General features: G+C 44.4%; 1 protein-coding gene across 2 annotated transcripts; it reads left to right on the top strand.

Annotated features, from left to right (window-relative positions):
- The first annotated feature begins 1,445 nt into the window (after nucleotides 1–1,445).
- Nucleotides 1,446–26,772, top strand: LOC125089009 (zinc finger protein 256-like). 2 transcript variants are annotated; one of them, XM_047710744.1, is made up of 4 exons: nucleotides 1,446–1,665; nucleotides 4,032–4,158; nucleotides 23,144–23,857; nucleotides 25,319–26,772. In XM_047710744.1, exons 1-4 carry the CDS (start codon nucleotides 1,633–1,635, stop codon nucleotides 25,414–25,416), a joined length of 972 nt encoding a protein of 323 aa, XP_047566700.1. In that variant the 5' UTR covers nucleotides 1,446–1,632; the 3' UTR covers nucleotides 25,417–26,772. The 2 variants fall into 2 exon arrangements, with proteins under 2 accessions (XP_047566700.1, XP_047566699.1); XM_047710743.1 differs by having other exon boundaries at nucleotides 23,144–25,277; nucleotides 25,472–26,772.
- The last annotated feature ends 204 nt before the right edge of the window (nucleotides 26,773–26,976 follow it).

The raw sequence follows: 26,976 nt of genomic DNA, 5'->3' as shown, positions 1-26,976 counted from the left end.
GCGACACAATCACTGTACAGGCGAAAGGGGTTTGTGTGGCAACAGAGGCTGACAGCGTCATTGACCACTTCATTTTGGGTGGCCTACCATCCCTTGTCCTTCTTCAACGTCATGTACTGTATGGGGTGTGGAAGAGGAAACCACAGGCCACAAATGGAGCCGCTTTTTCTCCATCAGGTCACCAGACCAGGGCGGAATACCTAAACTCAATGCATTTCCAACCTCCCCCAGAAATTTCGTTTTCAAGCTCAGTCGGGGATTTTCTGGTCAGCACCAAAAAGGTAGTTTGCCACAGGGATGGGCCCTTTCCATCCCGTAAAGAAAGATGAGGGATTTTCGTAGTAAGACTCTATTTTGGGGGTGCGCCTGGGTGGCTCAGTGGGTTAAGGCCTCTGCCTTCCACTCGGGTCATGATCTCAGGATCCTGGGATGGAGCCCAGCGGTGGGCTCTCTGCTCAGCGGGGAGCCTGCTTCCTTTCCTCTCTCTCTGCCTGCCTCTCTGCCTACTTGTGATCTCTGTCTGTCAAATGAATAAATAAAATCTTAAAAAAAAAAAAGACTCTAGGGACGCCTGGGTGGCTCAGTTGGTTGGACGACTGCCTTCGGCTCAGGTCATGATCCTGGAGTCCCAGGATCGAGTCCCGCATCGGGCTCCCGGCTCCGCGGGGAGTCCGCTTCTCTCTCTGACCTTCTCCTCGCTCATGCTCTCTCTCACTGTCTCTCTCTCAAATAAATAAATAAAATCTTTAAAAAAAAAAAGACTCTATTCACCCCCCCCCCCCCAATAAGGTGACCTCATCTAACATACTCCTTTTTTCTGTTTATGGTATTCTTGCCCTACCTTTAAAAACATTTCCCTCTCTGTAGCGCTTTGGAGCTGCCCTCTACTTGCTAGATGGGAGGCTGCCCAATTAAGAAATCGGTGGATAAAGCCAGCAGACCTTTACAATGTACTGGGCTGAATTTTTGTCGTTTAACAAGGCCTTTTTGGCATTCTTAACCAAGTCCAAAACTGACTGTTTCAGGGTGCAAATATCTGAGGAGCAACAACATCTTTTCACCTATGCACGGACTCATTTCTTTCTGAAACGCTATACGAAATGATATATATCGTCATTTACCTCAGTAAAAGTATTTGAGAGCATCTAAAAGAATAGTTTTCTTTGCGAGGTGACTGAGCTTTACGGAATCTGAAAGAAGGGCTCTTCTCCGCCTTTAACAAGGAGCTAAGCCAATCCTGGGTAGGAGCCTCACTTTCCAGCATACCTCAGGGTGCCACGTGACCAAAGCTCCCTTATTCCAGGTGGAGGACGCCCTACCGGAGACCCCGAGCTCTGGGAGCCACACCACCCCGAGGAGCCTCAGTAGCCAGGGCGCAGCGAGGAGCCACTGAGGGAACGGAACGCGGTCTTTCTAGGCGCGCGCATTCGCTGGGGGCGGGACTTCCGGCCTCATCCCCGTCGGCGGGGTGTAGTCTCAGGTTAGGTCTGTTTATCTCCTCAGGTTCCCGAGCGCGGGTCAGGATCGGGTTAATTGACGCTGAAGACGCGAGGAGCGGCGCGGTCCTCGCCACACACAGTTGAGCCCGGGTGTCCGCTCCCCCACCGGCCCGCTGCCGGCCCACCGAGTCCGATGGCGGCAGCCGCGCCCAGGGACTCGGCTGAGGTAAATGCTCGTCCCCGGGCCCTCCCCGCCCCCCCCCTTCCCAGACCCCGAAGGCCCGAGCGCGGGGCCCCTGCTCGCGACCCTGAGGCCCAGGCCCCGATATCGGGGACAGGGAGGCGCCGGTAGGCGGGGGCCCGTGTGGGAGCGCCGGCCGGCTGCGTGCGGGCGCGGGCTCCGGGCTGAGGGGCCTCTGGGCTGAGGGGCCTCCGGGGCGGGGGCTGCAGGGGGCCCTCGCCACCAACGGGGGACGGCGCGGCTGCATTGGTTCTGTCAGGAGCAGGGTGCGGCGCGGCGGGTGAGGCCGGCGCCGGCACTGCCTGCCGAGGCCGTGTCTGCTGGCTGGTGGCTAACCCGGGTGTCAGGGGGCTTTCTCGCGCCGCTGAGAAGCGCCGCCGCCGGGGGTGAGCGCGCAGGCAGGGCGCGCAGCAGGAGGGACTCGCGGTGGTCGCTGGTAGTGGCCGGGACCGCCACCGTGTCCGCCCTGGATTTTGGAGAACCACGGAGAAGGGCTGAGGCGAATTGTGGGTGTCGCAGGGGAGAGGAGAACGGGGGGAGTGAGGGGAACCCCGGGGCTTTTGGTCGGTGACGCTTGAAGAGAAAACTGCAGACACTTTACTCGCAGAGATGTTGTTTCTGTGGGAGCGACAGGGAACAGCGTTTGGGATCGAAGAATCCGAGTCAAAGCAGTAGCCAGTGTGGAGAAGAGGAGGGAGGTCGTGCTTTTTAAGGGGAAAGGGACGAAGTCGGGAAGGCTGTTACCAACTCTGAGGCGACGGGAGTAAGGTGGGAGTTGTAGCTTCCCGGTGGCTGACTGTTGGGTGGGTGATCGGGAAAGACTGTTTTTCTGGGTTTGAGGTAAAGAAAGAGTGTCCCACATTAGGCCAAGTCTGTCTTTTCCTCTTTGGTCTGCAGTTAATCACTGTGATACTGTTTGAGATCTCCCCTCAAGCCTGCAACCTCCTGATACCATTTTGTGAGATTTTCCATTGTTAGTTTTCACAGGTCCTGGTAGCAGAAAAGATGAAAGCTTCCATCAGCCGATGAAGTCAGCAGTAGGTTAACTGTCTTTGGGGATACCTAAGTTGTTTTGACATTGTTTACAATCTCTGATGTTTCAGTGAAGTGTGATTAATGGCATCACATGGGCAGCTGGACAGGAAATTTTGGGAAACTGGGGGAAAGATTCATGGTGGAGAGTTTGAAAAGTGATGGCTGCTGCGTGGACCAGGGTGGAGACTTGGATCACCTTTGGGAAGGGGATGCAGAGTGTCATGGCAATGCTCCTAGTAGGTCAGAGGGACCTAGTAAAGTGTGCTGAAGAGTGGTTTTCCTGCTCAACACGTGTTCGGGGTTGCTGGGCATTGTGAACACAGGTGAAGGAGAGAGGCAGTGATCTGGCAGATACATGGACAAGCCTTCCATGGGATGATGGGACAAGAGATAGCGAGAACATGCAGGAGTAATTTTGCTGAGAATGAAGTTGGGCCTGCTCTTTATTCGATGATGTATGGCTTCACAGAATTTTATTATGAGTTTTTATGGTGCCTGGGGTGTTTCAAAGTCTTGCTGGTTGTTAAGGTCTGGACAAATGTGGTCATTTGTGGTTCGCTGTGCCTGGCAGGGAGACCTTTAGTGCTGGGGTTTTCACAGAGGTTCAGTTTGGAGTGGAGGGTTCTGATTGTTGAGGGACAGTATGGGTGGCACAGAAATAGAAGAGGGTCTATGAATATCCTAAGCTGACGTGGTTGTGAGTGTCGTACTGCAGGGAGGATTAGAGGCAGGTGAGGAGGCTTCTCAGCAGCATTTGAGGCTTTCCCTCAGTTGGGATCCATGGCAGTACTGGGGTAGTAGTGGAACCTGTTTGTGTTTGTTAAACATCCATTGGGTGTCATGTGTCAAGAACAGGTGTGAGTCAAGGGAGAATCCTTTGGTGTGGAGCAGGAAGGTGTGGGTGTTCATCTGTGGGGTCCGAAGTTATGAGAGAGGTTCAGTCTACAAAATTAGGTACACATGGAGAGGAAGTGTGAGCTAAGGGCCTCAGGGTCCTGGTATTGAAGACGTCCCGGCAGAGCAGGGCGTATAATTGGCTGTCTTGAGGGCATGACCTTGGAGACTCCATGGGAATATCGTGGCAGGGGTTTGGGACTTGCAGGCCACATTGCTTCCATGTGTCCCCTGCGTGTTATTGCTGAGCACTGAACAGTGATTGGTGGGAAGGTGAGAGGAGAGCAGCATTAGAGGCACCAAGACCTGTTATTATCTGAGGAGGGGAACTGGGCTGGCAGGGGAGATGGGTGGGTGTGTGGGTTGGCTGGTGGGTTCTCAGAGAGAGAATGCTTAGGTTCCATGTTTTCCTTTCATGGTAGTGTGGTGTGACCTTTGAGGACGTGGCCGTGTACTTCTCCTGGAAGGAGTGGAGGCTTCTTGATGAGGCTCAGAGACGGCTGTACCACCATGTGATGCTGGAGAACTTTGCACTTGTATCGTCACTGGGTAAGGCCCTCAGCGTCCCCTTGACCTGCCCTGGACTCTGTATCCTGTGGACTCCCCTCCTCCATTCTCCAGGGGAGGGTTTGTCCTTCTCTGGTGTGGACTGTGTTCACTGCGTGCTTCCCCAGCTTTCTGGGCCGTTGCTTTTGTTGCTGGCCCTGAGTTGTTGGTGTGCCCTTCTGTCCGCCCACAGCCCCAGTACCCCCTGTGCTGAGCCCTGATCGGGTAAGATCTCAGGTCAGTGGTCCTGCATTGAGGCTGATGGAATGCATCTTGCTTGCCCTCTCCCTGGCTGGGTCTCTGTGTTCAGGTCGGTGCCATTTCTGTGGCCTGGGTTTTGAACCGTTCCTTGGGGTGACATTTCCCTGTGCCTGCCTGTGCCTGAAATTGGAGGCATTGGCATGGCCACTGTGTAGGTATACCATGGAGTACTTCTCAAGACTGTCCTGTGTGGTTCTTTGGGTAATATTTACATCTCTTCTTCCACCTGCCCCCCTTCCTTCAACTTTGATGAAATACGATTAACAGGTAGAATTATATTATTGCAAGTATATTACATGATGACTCGATATACAATATGAAATTATTACCTAAATGACGGTAATCAACACACACATCATTTGTTAAGATTACCTTTTTCTTGTTGGTGGTGAGAAAGCTTAATATCTATTCTCTTACCAAATTTCAAGTGTACAGTATAGTATTAACAACTGTACTCAACATTAGATCCTCAGAATTTACTCATCTTGTAAATGAAAGTGTGTATCCCTGACCATCTTCCCCTGTCCCCCAGTCCTTAGCTTCTGGCATTCTAGTCTGTTTCTGGGGTTTTTGTTTGTTTGTTCCAGAGTTTCCGTATATGTGGTACCGTACACTAGCTGTCTTTTCTGTGCGGTTTGACGTAGCATAGTCTTTTCTAGGTTCATCCATGTTGTGTAAGTGGCAGTTTTGCTTTCTTTTACGTGGCTGAATATTCCTGCATGTGTGTGTCTACTAAATGTTCTTTGTCACGTTAAACACTCAGGCACACTTACTGATGTTTCCATATATTTGCTATTGGTAATAAAACCTCAGTGGATATCTCTGTGTGGAGATACTTTGTGGAGATACTGATTTTGTTTCCTTGGATAAATACCTGGAAATGGCAATGGTAGACCATATGATAGCCTTTTTTTTTTCTTTTTTTTAATTTAAATTTTGTTAGTTAACATACAGTGTAGTAATGGTTTCTGCAGTAGAATTCTATGATTCATCACTTACATACAACACCGAGTTCTCATCACAACAAATGTCCTCTTTAATAGCCATCACCCATCTAGTCCGTTGCCCACCCACCTCCTGCCATCAACCTTCAGTTTGTTCTGTATCGTTAAGAAGCACTTACGGCTTGTTTCCCTCTCTCCTTTTTTCTCTTCCCCCCCTCCTATATGTTCATCTCTTTTCTTTCCTAAATTCCACATATAAGTGAGTGAGATCACATGATATTTGTCTATCTTTGTTTGACTTATTTCACTTAGCATAATATACTCTAGTTCCATCCACATAGTTGCAAATGGGAAGATTTCATTCTTTGTGACGGCTAATATTCCATTGTATATATGTGTGTATACACACAGACACCCCCCCCATCTTCTTTATCCATTCATTAGTCAGTGGACATTTGGGCTCTCTTACTTGGTTATTGTTGATGCTGCTTTAAATATCGGGGTGTATATACCACTTCTTACCTGTATTTTTATATCCTTTGGGTAAATAGTAGTGCAATTGCTGGATTGTAGGGTAGCTCTATTTTTAGCTTTTTGAGGAACCTCCATAGTGTTCTTCAGAGTGGCTGCACTGTTTTGCATTCCCACCAACAGTCCATGAGTGTTCCCCTTTTTCCACGTCCTCGCCAAGAAAGATTTTATTTATTTATTTATTTGAGAGAGAACACAAAGAGAGAGAGGGAGAAGCAGACTCCTATCTGAGCAGAGAGCATGACATGGGGCTCAATCCCAGAACCCCGAGGACATGACCTGAGCTGAACATAGATACTTCACTGATTGAACCACCCAGGTGCCCCTAGACACTTTAAAAAAAAACAGGATTTTATTTATTTGAGAGAGAGACAGAGATAGTGAGAGAGCAGGAGCGGGGAGGAGAGGTTGCCCACTGAGCAGGGAGCCCAATGTGGGGCTACATCCCAGGACCCTAAAATCATGATCTGAGCTGAAGGCAGATGCTTAACTGACTGAGCCACCCAGGCGCCCCTGCTGTGGTGTTAATTTTAACCATTCTCTCAGGTGTGAAGTGGTATCATAATGGTTTTGATTTGTATTTCCCCGATGATGTTTGATGTTAAGCTTATTTTCATGTGTCTCTTAGCCATCTGGATGTCTTTTTTTTTTTTTTTTTAAGTTTTTCTTTTAAGATTTTATTTATTTATTTATTTATTTTTTAAGATTTTATTTATTTATTTGACAGAGAGATTGAGCAGAGAGCCAGATGCGGGGCTCAATCCCAGGACCCTGAGATCATGACCTGAGCCCAAGGCAGAGGCTTTAACCCACTGAGCCATCCAGGTGCCCCTAAGATTTTATTTATTCATTTGTCAGAGAGAATGAACACAAGCAGGGCGAACGGCAGGAAGTGGGAGATGCAGGAACCCAGTGCGGGAACTCGATCCCAAGACCCTGGCATCACGACTTGAGCTGAAGTCAGACGCTTAACTGATTGAGCCCACCCGGGCGTCCCTGGATGTCTTCTTTGGAAAAATGTCTATTCATGTCTTCTGCCTGATTCTTAACTGGGTTATTTGTTTTGGGATGTTGAGTTTGGTAAGTTCTTTATAGGTTTTAGATACTAAGCCTTTACCAGATATGTTGTTTGCAAATATCTTCTTCCATTCTGTAGGCTGCCTTTTAGTTTTGTTGATTGTTTCCTTTGCTATGCAAAAGCTTTTTTTTTTTTTTTTTAAGATTTTATTTATTTATTTGACAGAGAGATACAAGCAGGCAGAGAGGCAGGCAGAGAGAGAGAGAGGAAGGGAAGCAGGCTCCCTGCTGAGGAGAGAGCCAAATGCGGGGCTCAATCCCAGGACTCTGAGATCATGACCTGAGCCGAAGGCAGAGGCTTTAACCCACTGAGCCACCCAGGCGCCCCCAAAAGCTTTTTTCTTGGTGAAGTCCCAGTAGTTCATTTTTGCTTTTGTTTGGCTTGCATCCAGCAGCGTGTTTAATAAGAAGTTGCTATAGCCAGGGTCAAAGAGGTTTCTGCCCGTGTTCTCCTCCAGGATTTTGATGGTTTCCTATCTCATATTTAGGTCTTTCATCCATTTTTAATTTGTTTTTTGTGTATGGTGTAAGAAAATGGTCCAGTGTCATTCTCCTGCATGTGGCTGTCCAGTTTTCCCAACAGGATTTGTTGAAGGGACTGACTTTTTTCTATTGGATATTGTTTCTTTCTTTTGGGAGATTAGTTGACCGTAGAGTTATTGGTCCATTTCTGGGTTCCGTATTGATCTATGTGTCTGTTTTGTGCCAGTGCCATGTTGTCTTGATGACTACAGCTTTGTAATATAGCTTGAAATCTGGAATTGTGATGCCTCCAGTTTCGCTTCTTTTCAGAATTGCTTTGGCTATTTAGTGAATTTTGTGTTTCCGTATAAATTTTAGGATTATTCTAGTTTTGTGAAACATGCTATTTTGATAGGGATTGCACAGAATTTGTGTATTGCTTTGAGTAGTAGAGACATTTTAACGATATTTGTTCTTCCAATCCATGAGCTTGGACTGTTTGACATTTCTTTGTGTCCTCTTCAGTTTCTTTCATGAGTGTCCTATAGTTTATAGTTTTCAGAGTAAGATCTTTTACCTCTTTAGTTAGGTTTATTCCTGGGTATCTTACTGTTTTTGGTGCAGTTGCAAATGGGATCAATTCCTTGATTTCTTTTTTCTGCTGCTTTGTTACTGGTGAAGTAACCAGTATATAGAAATGCCATAGATTTCTGCACATCACTTTTGTATCCTACAGCTTTGCTGAATTCATGTATTGGTTTTAGCAGTTTTTTGGTGGAGTCTTTCAGATTTTCTACAGAGTATCATGTCGTCTGCAAATAGTGAGGTTTTGACTTCTTCCTTGCCAGTTGAGATGCCTTTTATTTGTGTATTTATTTATTTTTTGGTCTTCTGATTGCTAAAGCTAAGACTTCCAGTACTATGTTTAATAGTAATGGTGAAAGTGGACATCCCTATCTTGTTCCTGACTATAGAGGTAGAGCTTTCTGTTTTCCCCATTGAGGATGATATTAGCTGTGGGTCTTTCATATATGGCCTTTTTGATGTTTATGTATGTTCCCTCCATCCCTACTTTGTTGAGGGTTTTTATCAAGAGAGGATGCTGTATTGTGTCGAATGCTTTTCTGCATCTATGGAGAAGACCATATGACTCTTACCATTTCTTTTCCTAATGTGGTGTATGACGTTGATTTGCAGTGGTTGAACCACTCATAGCGGCCCAGGAAGAAATCCGACTTGATTGTGGTGAGTAATTCTTTAATGTAATGTTGGATTTGATTTGTTAGTATTTTTTTTTTTTGAAAAAGGTATTTATTTGAGAGAGAGAGAGAGAACACAAGCATGAGTGAGGGTATCGGCAGAGGGAGAGGGAGAAGCAGGCTCCCCACTGAGTAGGGAGCCTGACACCAGGCTCCATTCCAGGATCCCCAGGATCATGACCGGACCTGAAGACAGACTCTTAACTGACTGAGCCACCCAGGCGCCTCTGATTTGCTAGGATTTTATTGAGAGTGTTTGCATTCCTGTTCATCATGATATTGGCCTATAAGTCTCCTTTTTAGTGGGGTCTTTTTCTGATTTTGGTATGAAGGTAATGCTATCTTTGTAGAATGAGTTTGGAAGTTCTCCTTCCGTTTGTATTTTTTGGAAAGGTTTGAGACCATGACCTGAGCTGAAGGCAGAGGATTTAACCCACTGAGCCACCCAGGTGCCCCTATCCCCTCACTTTCAATCTGTAGGTGTCTTTAGTCTAAAATGAGCCTCTTCTAGGCAGCATATAGATGGATCTTGTTTTATTTATTTACTTATTTTTAAAATCTATTTGCCAGAGAGAGGGAGATCACAAGTAGGTAGAGAGGCAGGCAGGGGAGGGGAAGCAGGCCCCTGCTGAGCAGAGAGCCCGATGCGGGGCTCAATCCCAGGACCCCAAGATCATGACCTGAGCCGAAGGCAGAGGATTAACCCATTGAGCCACTCAGGCGCCCTGATGGATCTTGCTTTAAATCCATTCTTACGTCTTTTCATTGGGGCATTTAGTTCATTTTAATTTACAGTGAATTGATCCCAGGGTCCTGGGATCGAGCCCCGTATCGGGCTCTCTGCTCAGTGGGGAGCCTGCTTCCCCCTCTCTCTGCCTGCCTCTCTGCTTACTTGTGATCTGTCAAATAAATAAATAAAATCTTTTTAAAAAATTTTACAGTGATTATTGAATGATATGAATTTGGTGTCATGGTGTTGTCTATAGAGTTGGTGTTTTTGGTGATGTTCTCTGGTCCTTTCTAGTCTTTGTTGCTTTTGGGGTTTTTGGTTGTTTGTTTTTGGGGGAGGTTTTTGTTTGTTTATTTTCCTCCACTCAAAGAATCCCCTTTAAAATTTCTTGCAGGGCTGGTTTAGTGGTTATGAACTCCTTTAGTTTTTGTTTGTCTGGGAAACTGTCTGTCCTTCTATTCTGAATGACAGCCTTTATGGATAAAGAATTCTTGGCTGAGGGGCACCTGGGTGGCTCAGTGGGTTAAAGCCTATGCCTTTGGCTCAGGTCATGATCCCAGGGTCCTGGGATCGAGCCCCACATCGGGCTCTCTGCTCGGCAGCGAGCCTGCTTCCCCTTCTCTCTCTCTGCCTGCCTCTCTGCCTGCTTGTGATCTCTCTCAAATAAATAAATAAAATCTTAAAAAAAAAAAAAAGAATTCTTGGCTGAATATTTTTCCCTTTCAACACATTGAATAGTTCCATGGCTTTCGGGCTTGCCAAATTTCAGTGGACACGTCTGCTGCAAACCTGATCTATCTTCCTTGTAGGTTAATGACTTTTCCCTTGCTGCTTTCAGGATTCTTTCCTTATCTGTGTATTTTGTGAACTTGACATACAGTATGCCTTGATGATGGTCAGCTTTTATTGAATTTATTTATTTTTTATAAAAATAGGTTGGAGGAGGGCAGGGGGAGAGAGACAATCTTAAGCAGCTTCCATGCCCAGCACTGAGCTCAGTGCAGGTCTAAATCTCACAACCCTGAGATCATGACCTGAGCTAAAATCAAAAGTTGGATGCTTAGTCAGCTGAGCCACCAAGGTGCCCTAGTGTTTAATTTAATGGGAGTTCTCTGTGCTCCTTGGATTTTGATGTCCGTGTCCTTCCTCAGATTAGGGAAGTTTCCAGCTATAGTTTGTTTGAATAAACTTTCTACCCCCTTTTCTTTTTCTTCATCTTCTGGGACTCCAACGTTAAGTGTCATCACCTTTTAATAATTTGCTGTTGAGTTCCCTAAGTCTAAGTATGTGGTCCACTACCTTTCTTTCCCTCTTCTTTTCAGCTTCATGCTTTTCCATAATTATATCTTCTGTATCACTGATTGACTCCTCTCATTTGTCAGTCCTCATTTTTATGGCCTCCACTTGGGATTGCATCTTGGTTGTACCGTTTTTAATTTTGGGCTGACTAGATTTTAGTTTTTTTATCTCTGCAATAAGGAATTCTCTAGTGTCTTCTATGCTATTTTCAAGCCCAGCTGGTATCCTTATAATCATTTTACATTCTACTTTAGACATCTTAATTATATCTGTATTGATTAAATCACTATCCATGAGTACTATCTCCATCTCCTGTTCTTTCTTTTGTGGTGAATTTCTCCATCTTGTCATTTTGTGCAGAAAAGAAAAGAAAGAAAAAGGAAAAACAAAACAATAACAACACCAAACTAGATTCTGTGTTTGTTTTGGTCTGGTTGTTAAAAGAATCTAGATTCCCAAATAAGAAAGAAAAAATAATACAATGAAAGCAAAAAATAAATAAATAAATAAATAAATAAATGTAAAAAATATCTGTATAAAAATAGAAACGCAAAAAAGTTAATAAGATAAAGAATTGAAAAAATTAAATAAAGAAAAGAATAAAGAATAAAAGTATAAAGGAGGCTAGATACTATTTTCCCCTAGAGCTGAAGCTTTTTGCAGCCCTCTATGATCTCAGCCCTCTGCTAACATCAGCCTTAAATTGTTCTTTTGTCTTGTTTGAGATATAAATTTGCTTATTTGATACCTTTGCCTTAATGTAGGGCTTTATTGCTCTAAATTTCCCTATTAGAACTTCTTTTGCTGTATTCTATAAGCTTTATTATTTTGTGTTTCTGCTTTCTTTGTTTCAAGATTTTTTTTAAAATTTTTTTTTAATTTTTTTATTATTATTTTTTTAAGATTATTTATTTATTTATTTCACAGAGAGAGAGAGAGATCACAAGTAGACAGAGAGGCAAGCAGAGAGAGAGAGGAGGAAGCAGGCTCCCTGCTGAGCAGAGAGCCCGATGCGGGACTCGATCCCAGGACCCTGAGATCATGACCTGAGCCGAAGGCAGCGGCTTAACCCACTGAGCCACCCAGGCGCCCAAGATTTTTTTTTTTAATTGGGCCCATTGTTTTTCATGATTGCATTGTTTAATATCCACATATTTTTTTAATTTTGAGCTTTCCTCCTATTATTTATTCCTAGTTTTATACTACCATGGTCAGTAAAGATAACTGATGTTATTCCTCTTAAATTTGTTATGACTGGTTTCATGATTTATAACATATGATTTTTTCTAAGAAATGTTCTATATTCCCTTGAGGAGAATGTGTGTTATTCTGCAGTTGAATTGAATATTCTCTATATACCTACTGGTCCATTTGATCTAAAGTATAGTTAAAATACAAAGTATTCTTGCTTTTCTGTCTGGATAATCTACCCATTGTTGATAGGGGGATATTGAAGGTCCTCTGTTATTATTTTTTTTTAAGATTTTATTTATTTATTTGACAGAGAGATCACAAGTAGGTAGAGAGGCAGGCAGAGAGAGAGGAGGAAGCAGGCTCCCCGTCAAGCAGCTAGCCCGATGTGGGGCTCAATCCTAGGACCGTCAGATCATGACCTGAGCTAAAGGCAGAGGCTTAATCCGCTGAGCCACCCAGGTGCCCTGAAGACCCTCTGTTACTATTACAGTGTTACTGTCTATCTGCCTTCGGATTGATAATATTTGCTTCCTGTGTTTAGGTGCTCCGTAGTTTGATGTTTGGTGCATATACACTTGTAGTTGTTACATCCTCTCAATACATTAGCTCCTTTATCCTTATGTTATGACTTTGTTTCTAAGTCTATTTTATCTGATAAAAGTATTGTTATTTTTGCTTGCTTTTTGTATTCCATTTGCAAGAAGTACACTTTTTGCTCCCTGCACTTTTAGCCTTCGTGTGTCCTTAATGCTGAAGTGAGTCAAATATCCACAACACAGTTGGATCTTGTTTTTTGTTGTCATTGTTTTGTTTTGTTTTGTTTTGCTTTGTTTTTTTTATTTTTTATTATTTATTTATTTTTTATTTTTTTTAAAGATATTATTTATTTATTTGACAGACAGAGATCACAAGTAAGCAGAGGCAAGCAGAGAGAGGAAGGGAAGCAGGCTCCCTGCTGAGCAGAGAGCTGGATGTGGGGAAGTTTTCCTTCCATTTCTGTTTTTTTTTTTTTTTTTTTAAGATTTTATTTATTTATTTGAGAGAGAGAGAGCATGAGAGTAGAGAGGTCAGCAGGAGAAGCAGACTCTCTGCCGAGCAGGGAGCCGGATGTGGGACTCGATCCCGGGACTCCAGGATCATGACCTGAGCCGAAGGCAGTTGCTCAACCAACTGAGCCACCCAGGCGCCCTCCATTTCTGTTTTTTAAAATCGTTTCAGAAGAATAGGTGTTAAATCTTCTTGAAATGTTTGGTAGAATTCCCCTGGGAAGCCATCCAGGCCTGGACTTTAGTTTCTTGGGAGATGTTTCAATTTCCTTTGCTGGCTATGGGCCTGTTCAGTTTTCTCTTTCTTCCTGTTTCAGTTTTCGTAGTTTATATATTTCTAGGAATGCATCCATTTCTTTGAGATCGCCTAATTTCTTGGCGTATAGTTGCTCATAGTATGTTTTTACAATTGTATTTTGTCGGTGTTGGTTGTAATCTCTCCTCTTTCATTCATGATTTTATTTATTTGGGTCCTTTCTCTTTTCTTTTCGTAAGTTTGGCCAGGGTTTATCAATCTTACTAATTCGTTTAAGGAACCAGCTCCTACTTTTGTTGATCTGTTTTACGTTTCTATTTCATTGGTTTCTGATCTTTTATTAATTCTCTTCTGCTGGGGTTAAGCTTTATTTGCTGTTCTTTTTCTCCAGATGTTTTAGGTGTAAGGTTAGGTTGTATATTTGAGACCTCTCTTTTTTTTTTTGAGAAAGGCTTGTATTGCTCTATACTTCCCTCATAAGACTGCCTTTGCTGCATCCCAAAGGTCTTGAACAGTTGTGTTTTCATTTTCATTTGTCTCCATGAGTTTCTTAAATTCTTTTTTTTTTTTTAAGATTTTATTTATTATTTATTTGACAGACAGAGATCACAAGCAGGCAAAGAGGCAGGCAGAGAGAGAGGAGGAAGCAGGCTCCCTGCTGAGCAGAGAGCCCGATGCAGGGCTCGATCCCAGGACCCTGAGATCATGACCTGAGCCGAAGGCAGCAGCTTAACCCACTGAGCCACCCAGGCGCCCCAAGTTTCTTAAATTCTTTAATTTCCTGTTGACCTATTCATTCTTTAGTAGGATGCTCTTTAGCCTCACTGTATTTGAGTTCTTTCCAACTTCCTTCTTGTGATTGAGTTCAAATTTCAAAGCATCGTAGTCTGAAAATATGCAGGGAATGATCCCAACCTTTAGGTACCAGTTGAGACGTGATTTGTGACCCAGTATGGATCTGTTCTGGAGAATGTTCCATGTGCAGTCGAGAAGAATGTGTATTCTATTGCTTTAGGTTGGAATGTTCTGAATATATCTTTGAGGTCCATCTGGTCCAGTGGGTCATTGAAAGCCATTGTTTCCTTCTTTTTTTTTTTTTTTTTTTTCATTGTTTCCTTCTTGATCTTCTTAGATGATTTGTCCATTGCAGTGAGTGGGGTGTTAAACTACTATAATTGTATTATTATTAATGTGTTTCTTTAATTTTGTTATTAGTTTATATAATTGTCTGCTCCCATCTTGGGGGCACAAAATTTACAATTGGTGGATCTTGTTGGATAGACATTTTAATTATATTATAATGTCCTTCCTTATCTCTTATTACACTTTGGTTTAAAATCTAATTTGTCTGATACAAGGATTGCTACCCCAGCTTTCTTTTGATGTCCATTAGCATGATAAATGGTTTTCTGTCCCCTCACTTTCACTCTGGAGGTGTCTTTGTGTCTAGAATGAACTTTTTGCACACAGCATATCAGTGGGTCTTGCTTTTTTATCCGATCTGGTACCCTGTGTCTTTTGATTGGGGCAGTTAGGCCACTTACCTTCAGAGTACCTATTGAAACAGTTTCAATTGAAACATTTTATTACCTGAATATTTACTGTTTCCACATATTTTCTCTGTTCCTTTCTGGTCTATGCTTCTTTTGGGCTTTTTCTTCACTTAAAGGATCCCCTTTAATATTTCTTGCAGGGCTGGTTTAGTGACCACAAATTCTTTTAGTTTCTCTTAATCCTGGAAACTCTTTATCTATCCTTCTATTCTGAATGACATCCTTGCCGGATAAAGTATTCTCGGCTGCCTGTTTTTCTCATTTAGCACCCTAAATATATCATGCCAGTCCTTTCTGGCCTGCCAGGTCTCTGTACATAGGTCTGCTGCCCATCTAATGTTTCTATCCTTGAAGATTATGGACCTCTTGTCCCCAAGATGCTTGCAGGATATTCTTTTTGTCTCTGAGGTTTGCAATCTTCACTATTAATATGCTGAAGTGTTTACCTATTTTTATTGATTTTGAGGGGTATTCTCTGTGTCTCCTGGACTTTGATGCCTGTTTTCTTCCCCATATTAGAGAAGTTCTCTACTATAATTTGCTCCAATATACTTTCTGCTCTGCCCCTCTCTTTCCTCTTCTGGGATCTCAGTTATTTTAATATTGTTTCACCTTATGGTATCACTTTTCTCTCGAATTCTCCCCTTGAGATCCAGTAGTTGTGTATTTTCCTTTTACTCAGCTTCTTTATTTTCCATCATTTTGTCTTCTATATCACTGATTCTTCTGCCTCGTTTATTCTAGCAGTTAGAGCCTCCTTTTTTTTTTTTTTAAGATTTTATTTATTTGACAGAGGGAGAGAGCAACACAACGACAAGCAGCAGCAGGCAGAGGGGGAGGGGGAAGCAGGCTCCCACTGAGCAAGGAGCCCGATGTGGGGCTCGATCCCAGGACCCTGGGAACATGACCTGAGCTGAAGGCACACACTTAACCAAGCACCCTTAGAACCTTCATTTTTTATTGAATCTCAATAGCCTTTTTGATTTTGACTTGACTAGATTTTAGTTCTTTTATTTCTCCAGAAAGTATTCTCTAGTGTCTTTTATGCTTTTTTTCAAGCCCTGCTAGTATCTTTAGAATTGTTATTCTGAACTCTAGTTCCACATCTTACTTATATCCATACTGATTAGGTCCCTGTCTGTCAGTACTGCCTTTTGTTCTTTTTTTTTTTTTTGAGGTGAGTTTTTCCGTCTTGTCATTCTGTCCAGAGAAGAGTAGATGAACAAGAGGACAGAATACTAAAATGATAACAACAACCCCTTAGAAATATACACTAAACAAATCAGAAGAGACCCGAAACCAAAAAATATATAAACATTTTTTAAAAGTAAAAGAGAGGGGCACCTGGGTGGCTCAGTGGGTTAAAGCCTCTAACTTCAGCTCAGGTCATGATCCCAGGGTCCTGGGATCAAGCCCCACATCAGACTCTCTGCCCAGCAGGGAGCCTGCTTCCTTTCCTCTCTCTCTGCCTGCCTCTCTGCCTACTTGTGATCTCTGTCAAATAAATTTTAAAAATCTTTAAAAATAAAATAAAATAGGGGCGCCTGGGTGGCTCAGTGGGTTAAAGCCTCTGCCTTCGGCTCAGGTCATGATCCCAGGGTCCTGGGATCGAGCCCCTCATTGGGCTCTCTGCTCAGCCAGGGAGCCTGCTTCCTCCTCTCTCTCTGCCTGCCTCTCCGCCTACTTGTGATCTCTGCCTGTCAAATAAATAAATAAAATCTTTTTTAAAAATAGATAAATAAAATAAAATAAAATAAAAAGTGAAAGAGAATATAATCAGACAGGTGAATAGAACAGAGCAGTATACTGGATCCTGTGTGTATTTTGGTCTGTTTGTTAGAAAACTAGATGGCAAAAGTGTAAGGAACAAAAATCATATATGTACAAAAATAAAATATAAAAAAAAAATCCAAATCAATGAAAGAATAAAATACAACTTTAAAAAACAAAATTTTTTTTAAAGATGGAAAGAATATAAACAGATAGAATAACATACACTATATCCTGGGTGTGTTTTGGTCTTTTTGTTAGAAGAAACTGCATCTCAAAATTGTGAAGAAAGGAAAACTTACTATACAAAAATAAAATTAAATACATTGAAGGAATAAAATGTAACTATCAGGATGAAAATTTAAAAAGACTTAAAAAAAGAATATAATCAGACAAGTAAAGAGAACAGAGCAATACATTAGACTCTGTGTGTATTTTGGTATGTTTGTTAGAAGAAACTGCATCCCAAAATTGTAAAGAAAATAAAATGTATATACGAAAATAAAATTAAATACAGTGAGTGGATAGGATGTAACTCTAAGAATGAAAACAAAAAGAGACTTAAAAAAGAGTTGCTAAAATAAATCGTTTCAAGGGAAAAAGAAAAGTAAAATTGAAAGGCTAAGGAATGATAAGAAAAAACCATGGATTCTGTGTACTGTTTTCCCCTAGTGCTGGAGTTTTGCAGTTCTGTGTGATCATTAAACTTGCTGATCTGAGGGAGGGGCCTGTTGTGCTGATTTGCCCTGGGAGGAATTGCACCCCCTTGTCAGAAAGCGTTGCTAAGTCAGGGGCTCTGGATTGCTCTATGTGGCTTTTGTTCCCTGAAGGCTTTCCCTGTAGCTTGAAAGGATGGCAGTGAAAATGGTGTCTTCCCAATCTCCAGACCCAGAACGGAAACCTCATGCCCCCCACTCCTCAGTGCATCCTCAGGGAAAAGCAGGCAATACTCCTGTTTCCCTGGTCTCTAGCCACACTCTGTGCTCACCCAGCTTGTGACTAAGCACTTGTGACCTTGCTCAGAGTCTCCAAACCCTGTAGACTCCTGTGGTGTGCATGCATGCCGTTCCTCCCCGTGAGAGGAAGAGGGATCTCTCCAGGGCTCTGCTGCTTCCTGATACCCTGCTCAGAGAGTGGTCGCCCTACTGTGTGGCGGTTCATGGTTTATGGCAGCACTGAGCTGGGACCCCACTCTTGGGCTCCCTGATTGCAGCCGGATTCCCCACTCCAATGCCTGGGAACTCTGCTGCACTCAGACACCCCAGTTCTTTCTGTGACCCCTGGGAATCCTGAGACTACACTGTCCCACCTAGGATTCTACTTTGCTCGCCACCTGAGCTCCTTTCAGGCAGGGACATCCCTCACTGGAACAGCCTTCTAAATGTTCTGATTTTGTGGGGCGCCTGGGTGGCTCAGTGGGTTAAGCCGCTGGCTTCGGCTCAGGTCATGATCTCAGGGTCCTGGGATCGAGCCCCGCATCGGGCTCTCTGCTCAGCAGGGAGCCTGCTTCCTCCTCTCTCTCTGCCTGCCTCTCTGCCTTCTTGTGATCTCTGTCTGTCAAATAAATAAATAAAATCTTTAAAAAAAAATAAATAAATGTTCTGATTTTGTATACTTCTGATATATCACTTTCCATTGGCCCCCTTCCAGGGGCATCCTACCCCCATGGTTTATCTTCTGATGTATTACCTCGGGTTCCCTTCTCCACACCTCCTACTTCGCAGACAATGGTCGCTTTTCTATTTGTTGACATGCAGCAGTTCTTTCCTTAGATCTCCAGTTGAGTTCACAGGTGTTCATAATAATTTGATAGCTATCTAGCTGAATGCCTGGGACCAGACAAATCTAAGGTCTCCTACTCCTTCGCCATCTTGGGCTCTTCCTCTTTCCCCCTATTTTTTTAATGGGACAGTGTTACCATCTTATTTTAATGTAAACATTTAATACTGGAAGTTAAGTTAATTTTTACCAACACAGAATTTTTGCAAATATATGAAATTTCCATTTTATTGTATAGTTTATATCATACTAAAGTCATTTCTCTACATGTATTCTCTCTCTCTTTTTAAAGATTTTATTTATTTGAGAGAAAGCATGCGTGAGCTTAAGCAGAGGGGAGGGACAGAGGGAGAGGGAGAAGCAGACTCTCCGCTGAGCACAGTGCCCGATGTGGGGCTTGATCCTAGGACCCTAGTATCATGACCTGAGCCCAAACCAGACGCTTAACCCAGCAGCCCCTGTATGTATTCTAAAATAGCCACTTTGGGATGGTTTCCATCACCTGTATCATAAATATACAAGGGACCTTGATTCTAACCAAACAGCATCTCAAATGAGTAACTTTTAGTTAGAGGATAAGAAAGTCATCAGATGGGGGTGCCTGGGTGGCTCAGTGGGTTAATCCTCTGCCTTTGGTTTGGGTCATGATCTCAGGGTCCTGGGTTCGAGCCCTGCATCGGGCTCTCTGCTCAGCGGGGAGCCTGCTTCCCCCACCCTCCCTGTCTCTCTGCTTACTTTTGACCTCTCTTTGTCAAATAAATAAATAAAATCTTAAAAAAAGAAAGTCATCAGATGATTGTAGTAGTTAATATTCAAAGGACATTTTATTGAAATGTTTCTTCTGATGCAATAGGTATAAGTTTGAATCCTCAGAAAACAAGGGCAATACAAAAGTACAACGAACTAAACTTGTGGTTTAAGCCTTCCATAGTCCTAGTCCTTTGACAGAAGCAAAGCAAAGCATCTTTGCTGCAAATGAAATGGGTCTCCAGCATTTCCATCTAGTTGATCTCTCAGAGCTAAACACCTAAGACAAAACAAATACATATACCATCTTGGTTCTGGTTGGTTGAATTATGCCTGATGAGTTTAATACCCACCTAGTCAAGTCCCAACAGTGGAAGGTCACATAAGTCACTCTGGTAACTGGTAAGAAGAGACTTCAAAAGCACAGGCTGGTTATGCTGGTGCTGCCCTGTGGGAAGTTTTCTAACACAAAGAATGAGTTGAGGGGCATCTGGGTGGCTCAGTTGGTTAAGCAACTGCCTTCAGCTCAGGTCATGATCCTGGGGTCCCACAGTTGAGTCCCTCATTGGGCTCCCTGCTCAGCAGAAGCAGAGTCTGCTTCTCCCTCTGACCTCTCCCCTCTCATTCTATCTCTCTCTTTCAAATAAATAAATAAATAAATAAATAAATAAATAAATAAATTTTTTTTTTTTTAAGATTTTATTTATTTATTTGACAGAGAGAGATCACAAGCAGGCAGAGAGGCAGGCAGAGAGAGAGGAGGAAGCAGGTTCTCTGCTGAGCAGAGAGCCCGATGCGGGGCTCGATCCCAGGACCCTGAGATCATGACCTGAGCCGAAGGCAGCGGCCCAACCCGCTGAGCCACCCAGGCGCCCCTAAATAAAATCTTTTTAAAAAATGAGTCAAACAGTTCTGCTACAAAGACCAGTTCATTAAGGATAGTCTGTTTAGAAAGACAGAAACATTCTTCTGTCCCACTCATTACCTGCCATCCTGCTTCTTAAGAGAGAGGTGGCATTAAGAGGATTCAGTGTTGTACAGGTATGTATTATGCTCTAGTAGTGCTCCATGTCCTCGTATTTTGATGTCTTCCCAGCTGCCTGTGGTCTCATATTAGGAGCCCCATCAGTGATTGGGTGGGCTGTTGCCAACTATTAATTGATTCACGTGTCACTGCTTATATCTGACCCTCCTTTTGGAGAGTGGGCACACCCGGAACTCTCCTGTATTGCGGGTATAGAGTGTGGCGTGACTGCACACCCTGCCGCTCCTCTCTGCTGATGTCTGGGACATCTGCGGGGCAGCCCCTGTGGCATCCAGACACCTGGATGAAGGCGTGCCTCCAGCATGCAACTCTCAGGTGAGTCTGCTGCTCACTCCGCTCAGCCTCGTCTGACCACCAGTGACTACCCCTCACTGCATCCTTGGCCAGCCCGCTCTGTTCGTTTCTACGATTTCTGTATCTTTGCTGAACAGCTTATTTTGTTTATTGTGTATCTTCTTTTGTTGAGTCATCTACCTGTGTTTTCTTTTCCTTTTTTTCTTTAAGATTTTATTTACTTATTTGACAGAGAGAGAGATCACAAGCAGGCAGAGCAGCAGGCAGAGAGAGAGGGAGAAGCAGGCTCCCTGCTGAGCAGAGAGCCTGATGTGGGGCTCGATCCCAGGGCCCTGAGATCATGACCTGAGCTGAAACCAGAGGCTTAACCTACTTAACCACCTAGGCGCCCCAACCTGTGTTTTCTTGTGCCTCACTAAACTTTGTTAAAACAATTATTTTGAATTTTGTCTGATAGGTCTCATGTCTCCATTTCCTTGACTCTGTTTTCTGACGAATTACTGTATTCCTTTGATGGTGTTATGTTTCCTTGATTTTTTGTTTCTTACATCCTTGCGTTCATGTTTGCACATTTGATGGTGTGGTTGCTCCTTCCAGAGTTTGTGGTACTTTTGGTCAGGAGGGTCCTTCACCGACAGGTGGGTGCAAGGGTGTCAGCTTCATGGGTTATGACCGCTCTGGACCTGGGGAGGGCCCAACGATAAACTCTCGGGCCTCCGTCAGCACCGGCAAGGCCTCGGGAAGAGAGCTGGATGGCCAAGGCTGCAGTGTCCAAAGCAGCAGAGGAGACTGCTGAGGAACACCTGGTGGCTTTTTTCCAGGAGAGTATCATGGCAGAGTTGAGGTCGGTGCCGAGTCCGAGTCTTGGGTACCCTGAGGTGGTGGCAGCGGCCCCGGCATCTGATGGGCTGGCACTCGTGGAGCAGCCACAGAAGAGGGTCTGGTGTGCAGGCTTTTTTAGAGTGACAGCAGTTTCGGGCCCTGGGACACTGATTACAACTCAGTCACGTTCATTTACTTTGTGAGTTGCAGCCATGAAGTTGGGTGTCTGTGTGTGCATGGAGACCCAGTGACTCTGAGGCTCTGGCATCATGCTAGCCTATCTGGAGGGTATTTCCACTCCCTTGAGTTGTCAGCGGACCCAATGCAACTGGGGGTCAGGGTCTGGAACGAAGATCTGGGGCCCAGGACACGCGCAGCTTTGCGGGGGGCGCAGTCACGGTCCTTGTCCTGGAGGTGCACAGCAGCAGCTCTGGAGCAGGGGGAGCCGGATGCAGAAGGTTTATAGCCACTGGGTCCATGACAGTGATGCATGTTGGTCAACTCAGTGGCATAGAATGCCAGTGTCCCCTGTGGGGAAGGTGGCGTGAGTCGGCTGAGCAGGGACCACAGTAGCACCTGCCTGGTGTAACTGATACAGACAGGACCAGCCCTTCTGACCTGTCCCCACATCTCTGCTAATAAAGTCTCCAGCTGTCCTTTCTGCTTGTGCTCTCCTTTATGTCCCACTGTGTAGTAATTGGTCTTAACTGGATTTTTGATCCCTCTGAAGCTAATGTCATTCATGGGCAGCTCTTGAATTCATTTTTGGTGGGGTGAAGGATGGTATCTCCACTTCTACCATTTTGCTGACATCAGTCACATAGGGTGCTTCTCTGGGTCCTTCGTATCCTGAGTAGCGCTGGGACAGTGCTGGCCATCCACTTAGCCTGTTTTCCTCCAGTATTTCTTTCCTTTCCTTCCCATTCTTTCCTTTCCTTTCCTTTTCCTTTCCCTTGCCCTTTTTTTCCTTTTTTTTTTCTTCTCTTTCCTTTTCTTTTTTTTCTTTTCCTAAGTAGGCTCCACACCCAGCACAGAGCCCAACACAGAGCTTGACCTCATAACCCTGCAATCAAGACCTAAGCTGAGATCATCAAGGGTCAGATGGCCAACAAAGCCACCCAGACTTCCTTTCCTACAGTATTTCTATCCTCCTAGTACCCTGTAGTTGCTCAGGAAGGCTTACAGGGAAGAGTCCTTTGTGTGTCATAGCATGGACATGCTCCAGCATGACCAGGTGGGCTCACAGGCATAGGGCCCTCGTGAATGGCAGTTGGGAAAGGTGTGATATCAGCTCTGTGTTCATATCATACTGGGCACCTTTGTTTGTTCAGCCAGAGTCTGGTGTGATTGCCAGTGGCCACACTCCGTTTCTGTCTTTCCTTCTTCACTGTTGACAATTTGTGGACTTCTGGGATCTACTCCTTTGGTAATTCCATGACTTGCAGTGCGGGGGTAATTGGAGCTTCTCAGGCCTCTACATCTCACCCATTTCTCCCAGTGCTCTTTCCTTTTTGTGTACCCCAGCATCCACACTTGGCCAGTTTGCCATGAGACGTAGACATATGCTTAAATTGACTTTGAACAGCAGCAAATTTCTTGAAAGTAAATTTTCCCACAGTCTTCTACTCAGCCAAGAAACAGGCCAACATGAAGCTGTGGACAGAGAGTAAGTTATAGATCCTAGCTCTCTCCCTTGTGTCATACCTTAGTTTTGTATTCTTCTGGCTAGTGTGCGTACCACGATACTTTGACCTTAGGGGTCCAGGAGTGCTCAGCGGCCACTCCTTCAACTGTGTTCCATCTCTGGTGTCTGGAAAAGCCTGCCATACACTCATGCTCAGATGAGCCAGATGCGTGTGTGATGGGCTCACCCCCAACTACAGCCAGCACGTGTTTCACCAGCGTTTCTCTGCATTCAGGTTGCTGCTGTGGAGAAGAGGATGAGGAGGCCCCCTTTGCACAGAGTGCTTCTGTAGGCATATCCCAGACCCGGACACCCAGGGCCGCTCTGTCTTCCCGGAAGACCCACCCCTGTGAGATGTGTGGTCCCGTCCTGAGAGACATTTTCCACTTGGCTGAGCTCCAGGGGAAAGAAAACAGACAGAAACGGTTGAGTTGTGGGGCCTGCAGGAAACAATTTTCTTTCAGTGTGAACTTGGAGCAGCAGCAGGAGCAGCCCGTGGGAGCAAAACCATTCAGAAGCCGTGTGGACAGGGCCTCTGCTGTCAAGAGCTGGGGATCCGGTGGTTCGGGAAAGCCCTTTACCTGTAGAGAGGTGGAGAAGGACTTGCTGTCTGGCTTGGGGCATCTGGGGCAAGAGGCCACTCGTACTGGGGAGAAACCACACATGATTCCCCAGTGCAGGGCAACGTTACAATGTGAAAGCAGTCGTGGTGCTTGGGGAGGATGTGAGAACGCCTTTGGTCCCAAACACACAGATACACAGGACCAGGGTGTTCACCTTGGAGGACAGTCCTTTGTGTGCAGTGAATGTGAGAAAACTTTCAGCACTCATACTGCTCTCCATTATCACCACAGAGTTCACACTGGAGAAAGGCCTTATGAGTGCAGTGAATGTGGCAAGTCCTTTACCCGAAGACATAGACTCAACATGCACCTAAAGGTTCACTCAGGTGAAAGGCCTTATGAGTGTAAAGAATGTGGGAAATCTTTTATTTGTAGGTATGAACTCCAGTATCATTATAGAAGTCACTCTGGAGAAAAACCTTTTGAGTGCAGTGAATGTGGGAAGTCTTTTACCTATCGTTCTGCCCTTAGTTATCATCAGAGATCCCACAGAGGAGAAAGGCCTTATGAATGCAGTGAATGTGGGAAATCTTTCACTTCTAGCTCTGCACTCCGGTATCATCACAGAGGTCACACAGGAGAAAGGCCTTACGAATGCAGTGAATGTGGGAAATCCTTTCGACAAAAACATTCCCTCTCAATACACCAGAAAATTCATAGTAGAGGAAACCCTTACAAATGCAACAAATGTGGGAAATCTTTTTCTTGTAGTTCTAGTTTCCATTATCATGAGAGAATTCACACAGGAGAAAGGCCTTATGAATGCAGTGAATGTGGAAAATCTTTTATAAGTAGTACTGCCCTCCATTATCATCAGAGAGTTCACACTGGAGAAAGGCCTCATGAGTGCAGTGAATGTGGGAAATCTTTCAGCACTCATAGTGCTCTTCAGTATCATCGCAGAGTTCACACTGGAGAAAGGCCTCATGAGTGCAATGAATGTGGCAAGTCCTTTACCCGAAGAAATAGCCTCAATATGCACCTAAGGGTTCATTCAGGTGAAAGGTTTTATGAGTGTAATGAATGTGGGAAATCTTTTATTTGTAGGTATGAACTCCAGTATCATTATAGGGTTCATTCTGGAGAAAAACCTTTTGAGTGCAGTGAATGTGGGAAGTCTTTTACCTCTCGCTCCGCCCTTAGTTATCATCAGAGATCCCACAGAGGAGAAAGGCCTTATGAATGCAGTGAATGTGGGAAATCTTTCACTTCTAGCTCTGCACTCCGGTATCATCACAGAGGTCACACAGGAGAAAGGCCTTACGAATGCAGTGAATGTGGGAAATCCTTTCGACAAAAACATTCCCTCTCAATACACCAGAGAATTCATAATGGAGGAAACCCTTACAAATGCAACAAATGTGGGAAATCTTTTACTTTTAGTTCCAGCTTCCATTATCATCAGAGAATTCACACAGGAGAGAGGCCTTATGAATGCAGTGAGTGTGGAAAATCTTTTATAAGTAGTACTGCCCTCCATTATCATCAGAGAGTTCACACTGGAGAAAAGCCTCATGAGTGCAGTGAATGTGGGAAATCTTTTATCACTCGTACTGCTCTCTCTTACCATCACAGGGTTCACACTGGAGAACGACCTTATGAGTGCAGTGAATGTGGGAAATCGTTTAGGGGAAAATCTAACCTCTCTCAACATTGGAGAGTTCACACTAGAGAAAGGCATGGTTCTATAATGAATATGCAATTTCCTTATTCAGCATAATGCCACTGGTGAAAACTCTTTGAGGAGCCTTTTTTTTTTTAAATTAAAGATTTTATTTATTTGACAGAGAGAGAGATCACAAGTAGAGAGAGAGAGGAGGAAGCAGGCTCCCTGCCCAGCAGAGAGCCCGATGCAGGACTCGATCCCAGGACCCCGAGATCATGACCTGAGCTGAAGGCAGCGGCTTAACCCACTGAGCCACCCAGGCAGCCCCTTTGAGGAGCCTTTTGCCTGATTTGAATCTTTTACTGTGGGGAAATTTCTTAAATTTATGTTGGAAGTATGTGTGGCCATGTCGCATTTTCTAAATTGTCCAGAGAACTCTCTGGATTTATGTAACTGACAGTTCTGTGACCCTTTCACCTCTGCCAACTGGTAGGTCCGCACAGTGCACATCAGTCCTCACCCCAGTGTACTCAGAGAAGCTGACCTCTCTTCTCATGAACTGGAGCAGATTAGCAGTAACTTGAGGTCTTTTTGGGGTCAGCTTTCCCTCCTCCTTGAATACCTTCATGTCATGGACTTGCAGCAGTGATGACCCAGAGAACATCATGAGTTTGGCCGGCAGCTTACAGAGAATGGCTACCTTTTTTCAGGAACATGTTGATTGCGTGTGATACTTGTGATGAGTTTTTCCAGCTTCCAAGTCGCAAACTAGAGAACTGTCTTCTCCACATTGATTTGGATAAAATGATAATCAAAGCCTTACTGTTTAAGTCTTTAATCATGAATGTTCTACTTACTGTGTGGAGTAGTGTATAAATAGATTTGGGCTCAACAAGCGTCAAATGGTAAACTTCAAAGAGTCTCAAACTAGCTGTGCTTGAGGAGGAAGTGGAGGATGGCAGGAAATAGCTTGCCAGTTTTTTGTTTGTTTGTTTGTTTGTTTTAAGTAAACTCTGTGTCCAACTTGGGGCTCAAACTCAAAACCCCAAGATCAAGAATCAAGCTCTACGGTGCGGGGGGAGAATCAAGCTCTACTGAGCCAGCCAGGTTGTGCCAGTAGCCTGCCAGTTTGGACTAAATTTGCATTGATTGGTGCCTCACAGCCTCCTAGCAAAAACTGCGGGGCTTTCTGGTTTTCGTTTCAGGTCTGGACGACGTGTGTTTTAGGAGCCTCAGTGACGAGCCCCAGGAGGGAGCAGGTGTGAGACTCTTAGTGCTTCTGCCAGTGACATGAATTTCTTCCCTTACTCGAAGGGGGTCTCACAGGGATGTCAGCACTATTGAGGGCTTATTAATCCTGGCTTTACAAGCAGCCATGTGCCCTGATGTCCACAACCCATTGGGCTCGGGTCACTGGTTGAAAGACCACAGTGGGCAGGAGAAACCATAATTGGTACAGAAACACTTAACAGGAAGGGGAGGAGGCTGCAGCCAACTGGATGGAATGTGCCTCTTCTAGAAATGGATCCAGACAAGTTTCTGTGACAGTGACTGTAGGATCAGTGTGTACACAAATCTCAGGACCTCCGGGCATATTTATCTTGTGTAGGTAAAGTCATTGTCAGAGAAAATAATTGAAAGCTATTGGCGATCCTTTTAGTCCCTGTGTTCTCCACGTCCAGGCCAGTACTACACAGAGAGGAATACAAGAGAGTAAAAGGGATGGGGGGAGTCAGTAGTTTGTTGATGTGGCCCTTAAGATCCAGGCAGTGTTCCTGTTAACACCAGCGGAACCGTCCTTCACTGCTGCCTGTGTCTGCAGACACTGAAGTAAGACTG

This window comes from Lutra lutra, chromosome 17 (genome assembly GCF_902655055.1).
Source record: "Lutra lutra chromosome 17, mLutLut1.2, whole genome shotgun sequence".
Taxonomy (NCBI): domain Eukaryota; kingdom Metazoa; phylum Chordata; class Mammalia; order Carnivora; family Mustelidae; genus Lutra; species Lutra lutra.
This window is presented reverse-complemented; position numbering and strand designations above follow the sequence as displayed.

Excerpts from the sequence above, each read along its gene's own strand:
- LOC125089009 (XM_047710743.1), top strand. The coding sequence starts at position 1,633 with ATGGCGGCAGCCGCGCCCAGGGACTCGGCTGAG. Across the intron at positions 1,666-4,031 it reads CGCCCAGGGACTCGGCTGAG|TGTGGTGTGACCTTTGAGGA; the intron begins GTAAATGCTCGT and ends CTTTCATGGTAG. Across the intron at positions 4,159-23,143 it reads TGCACTTGTATCGTCACTGG|GTTGCTGCTGTGGAGAAGAG; the intron begins GTAAGGCCCTCA and ends CTCTGCATTCAG.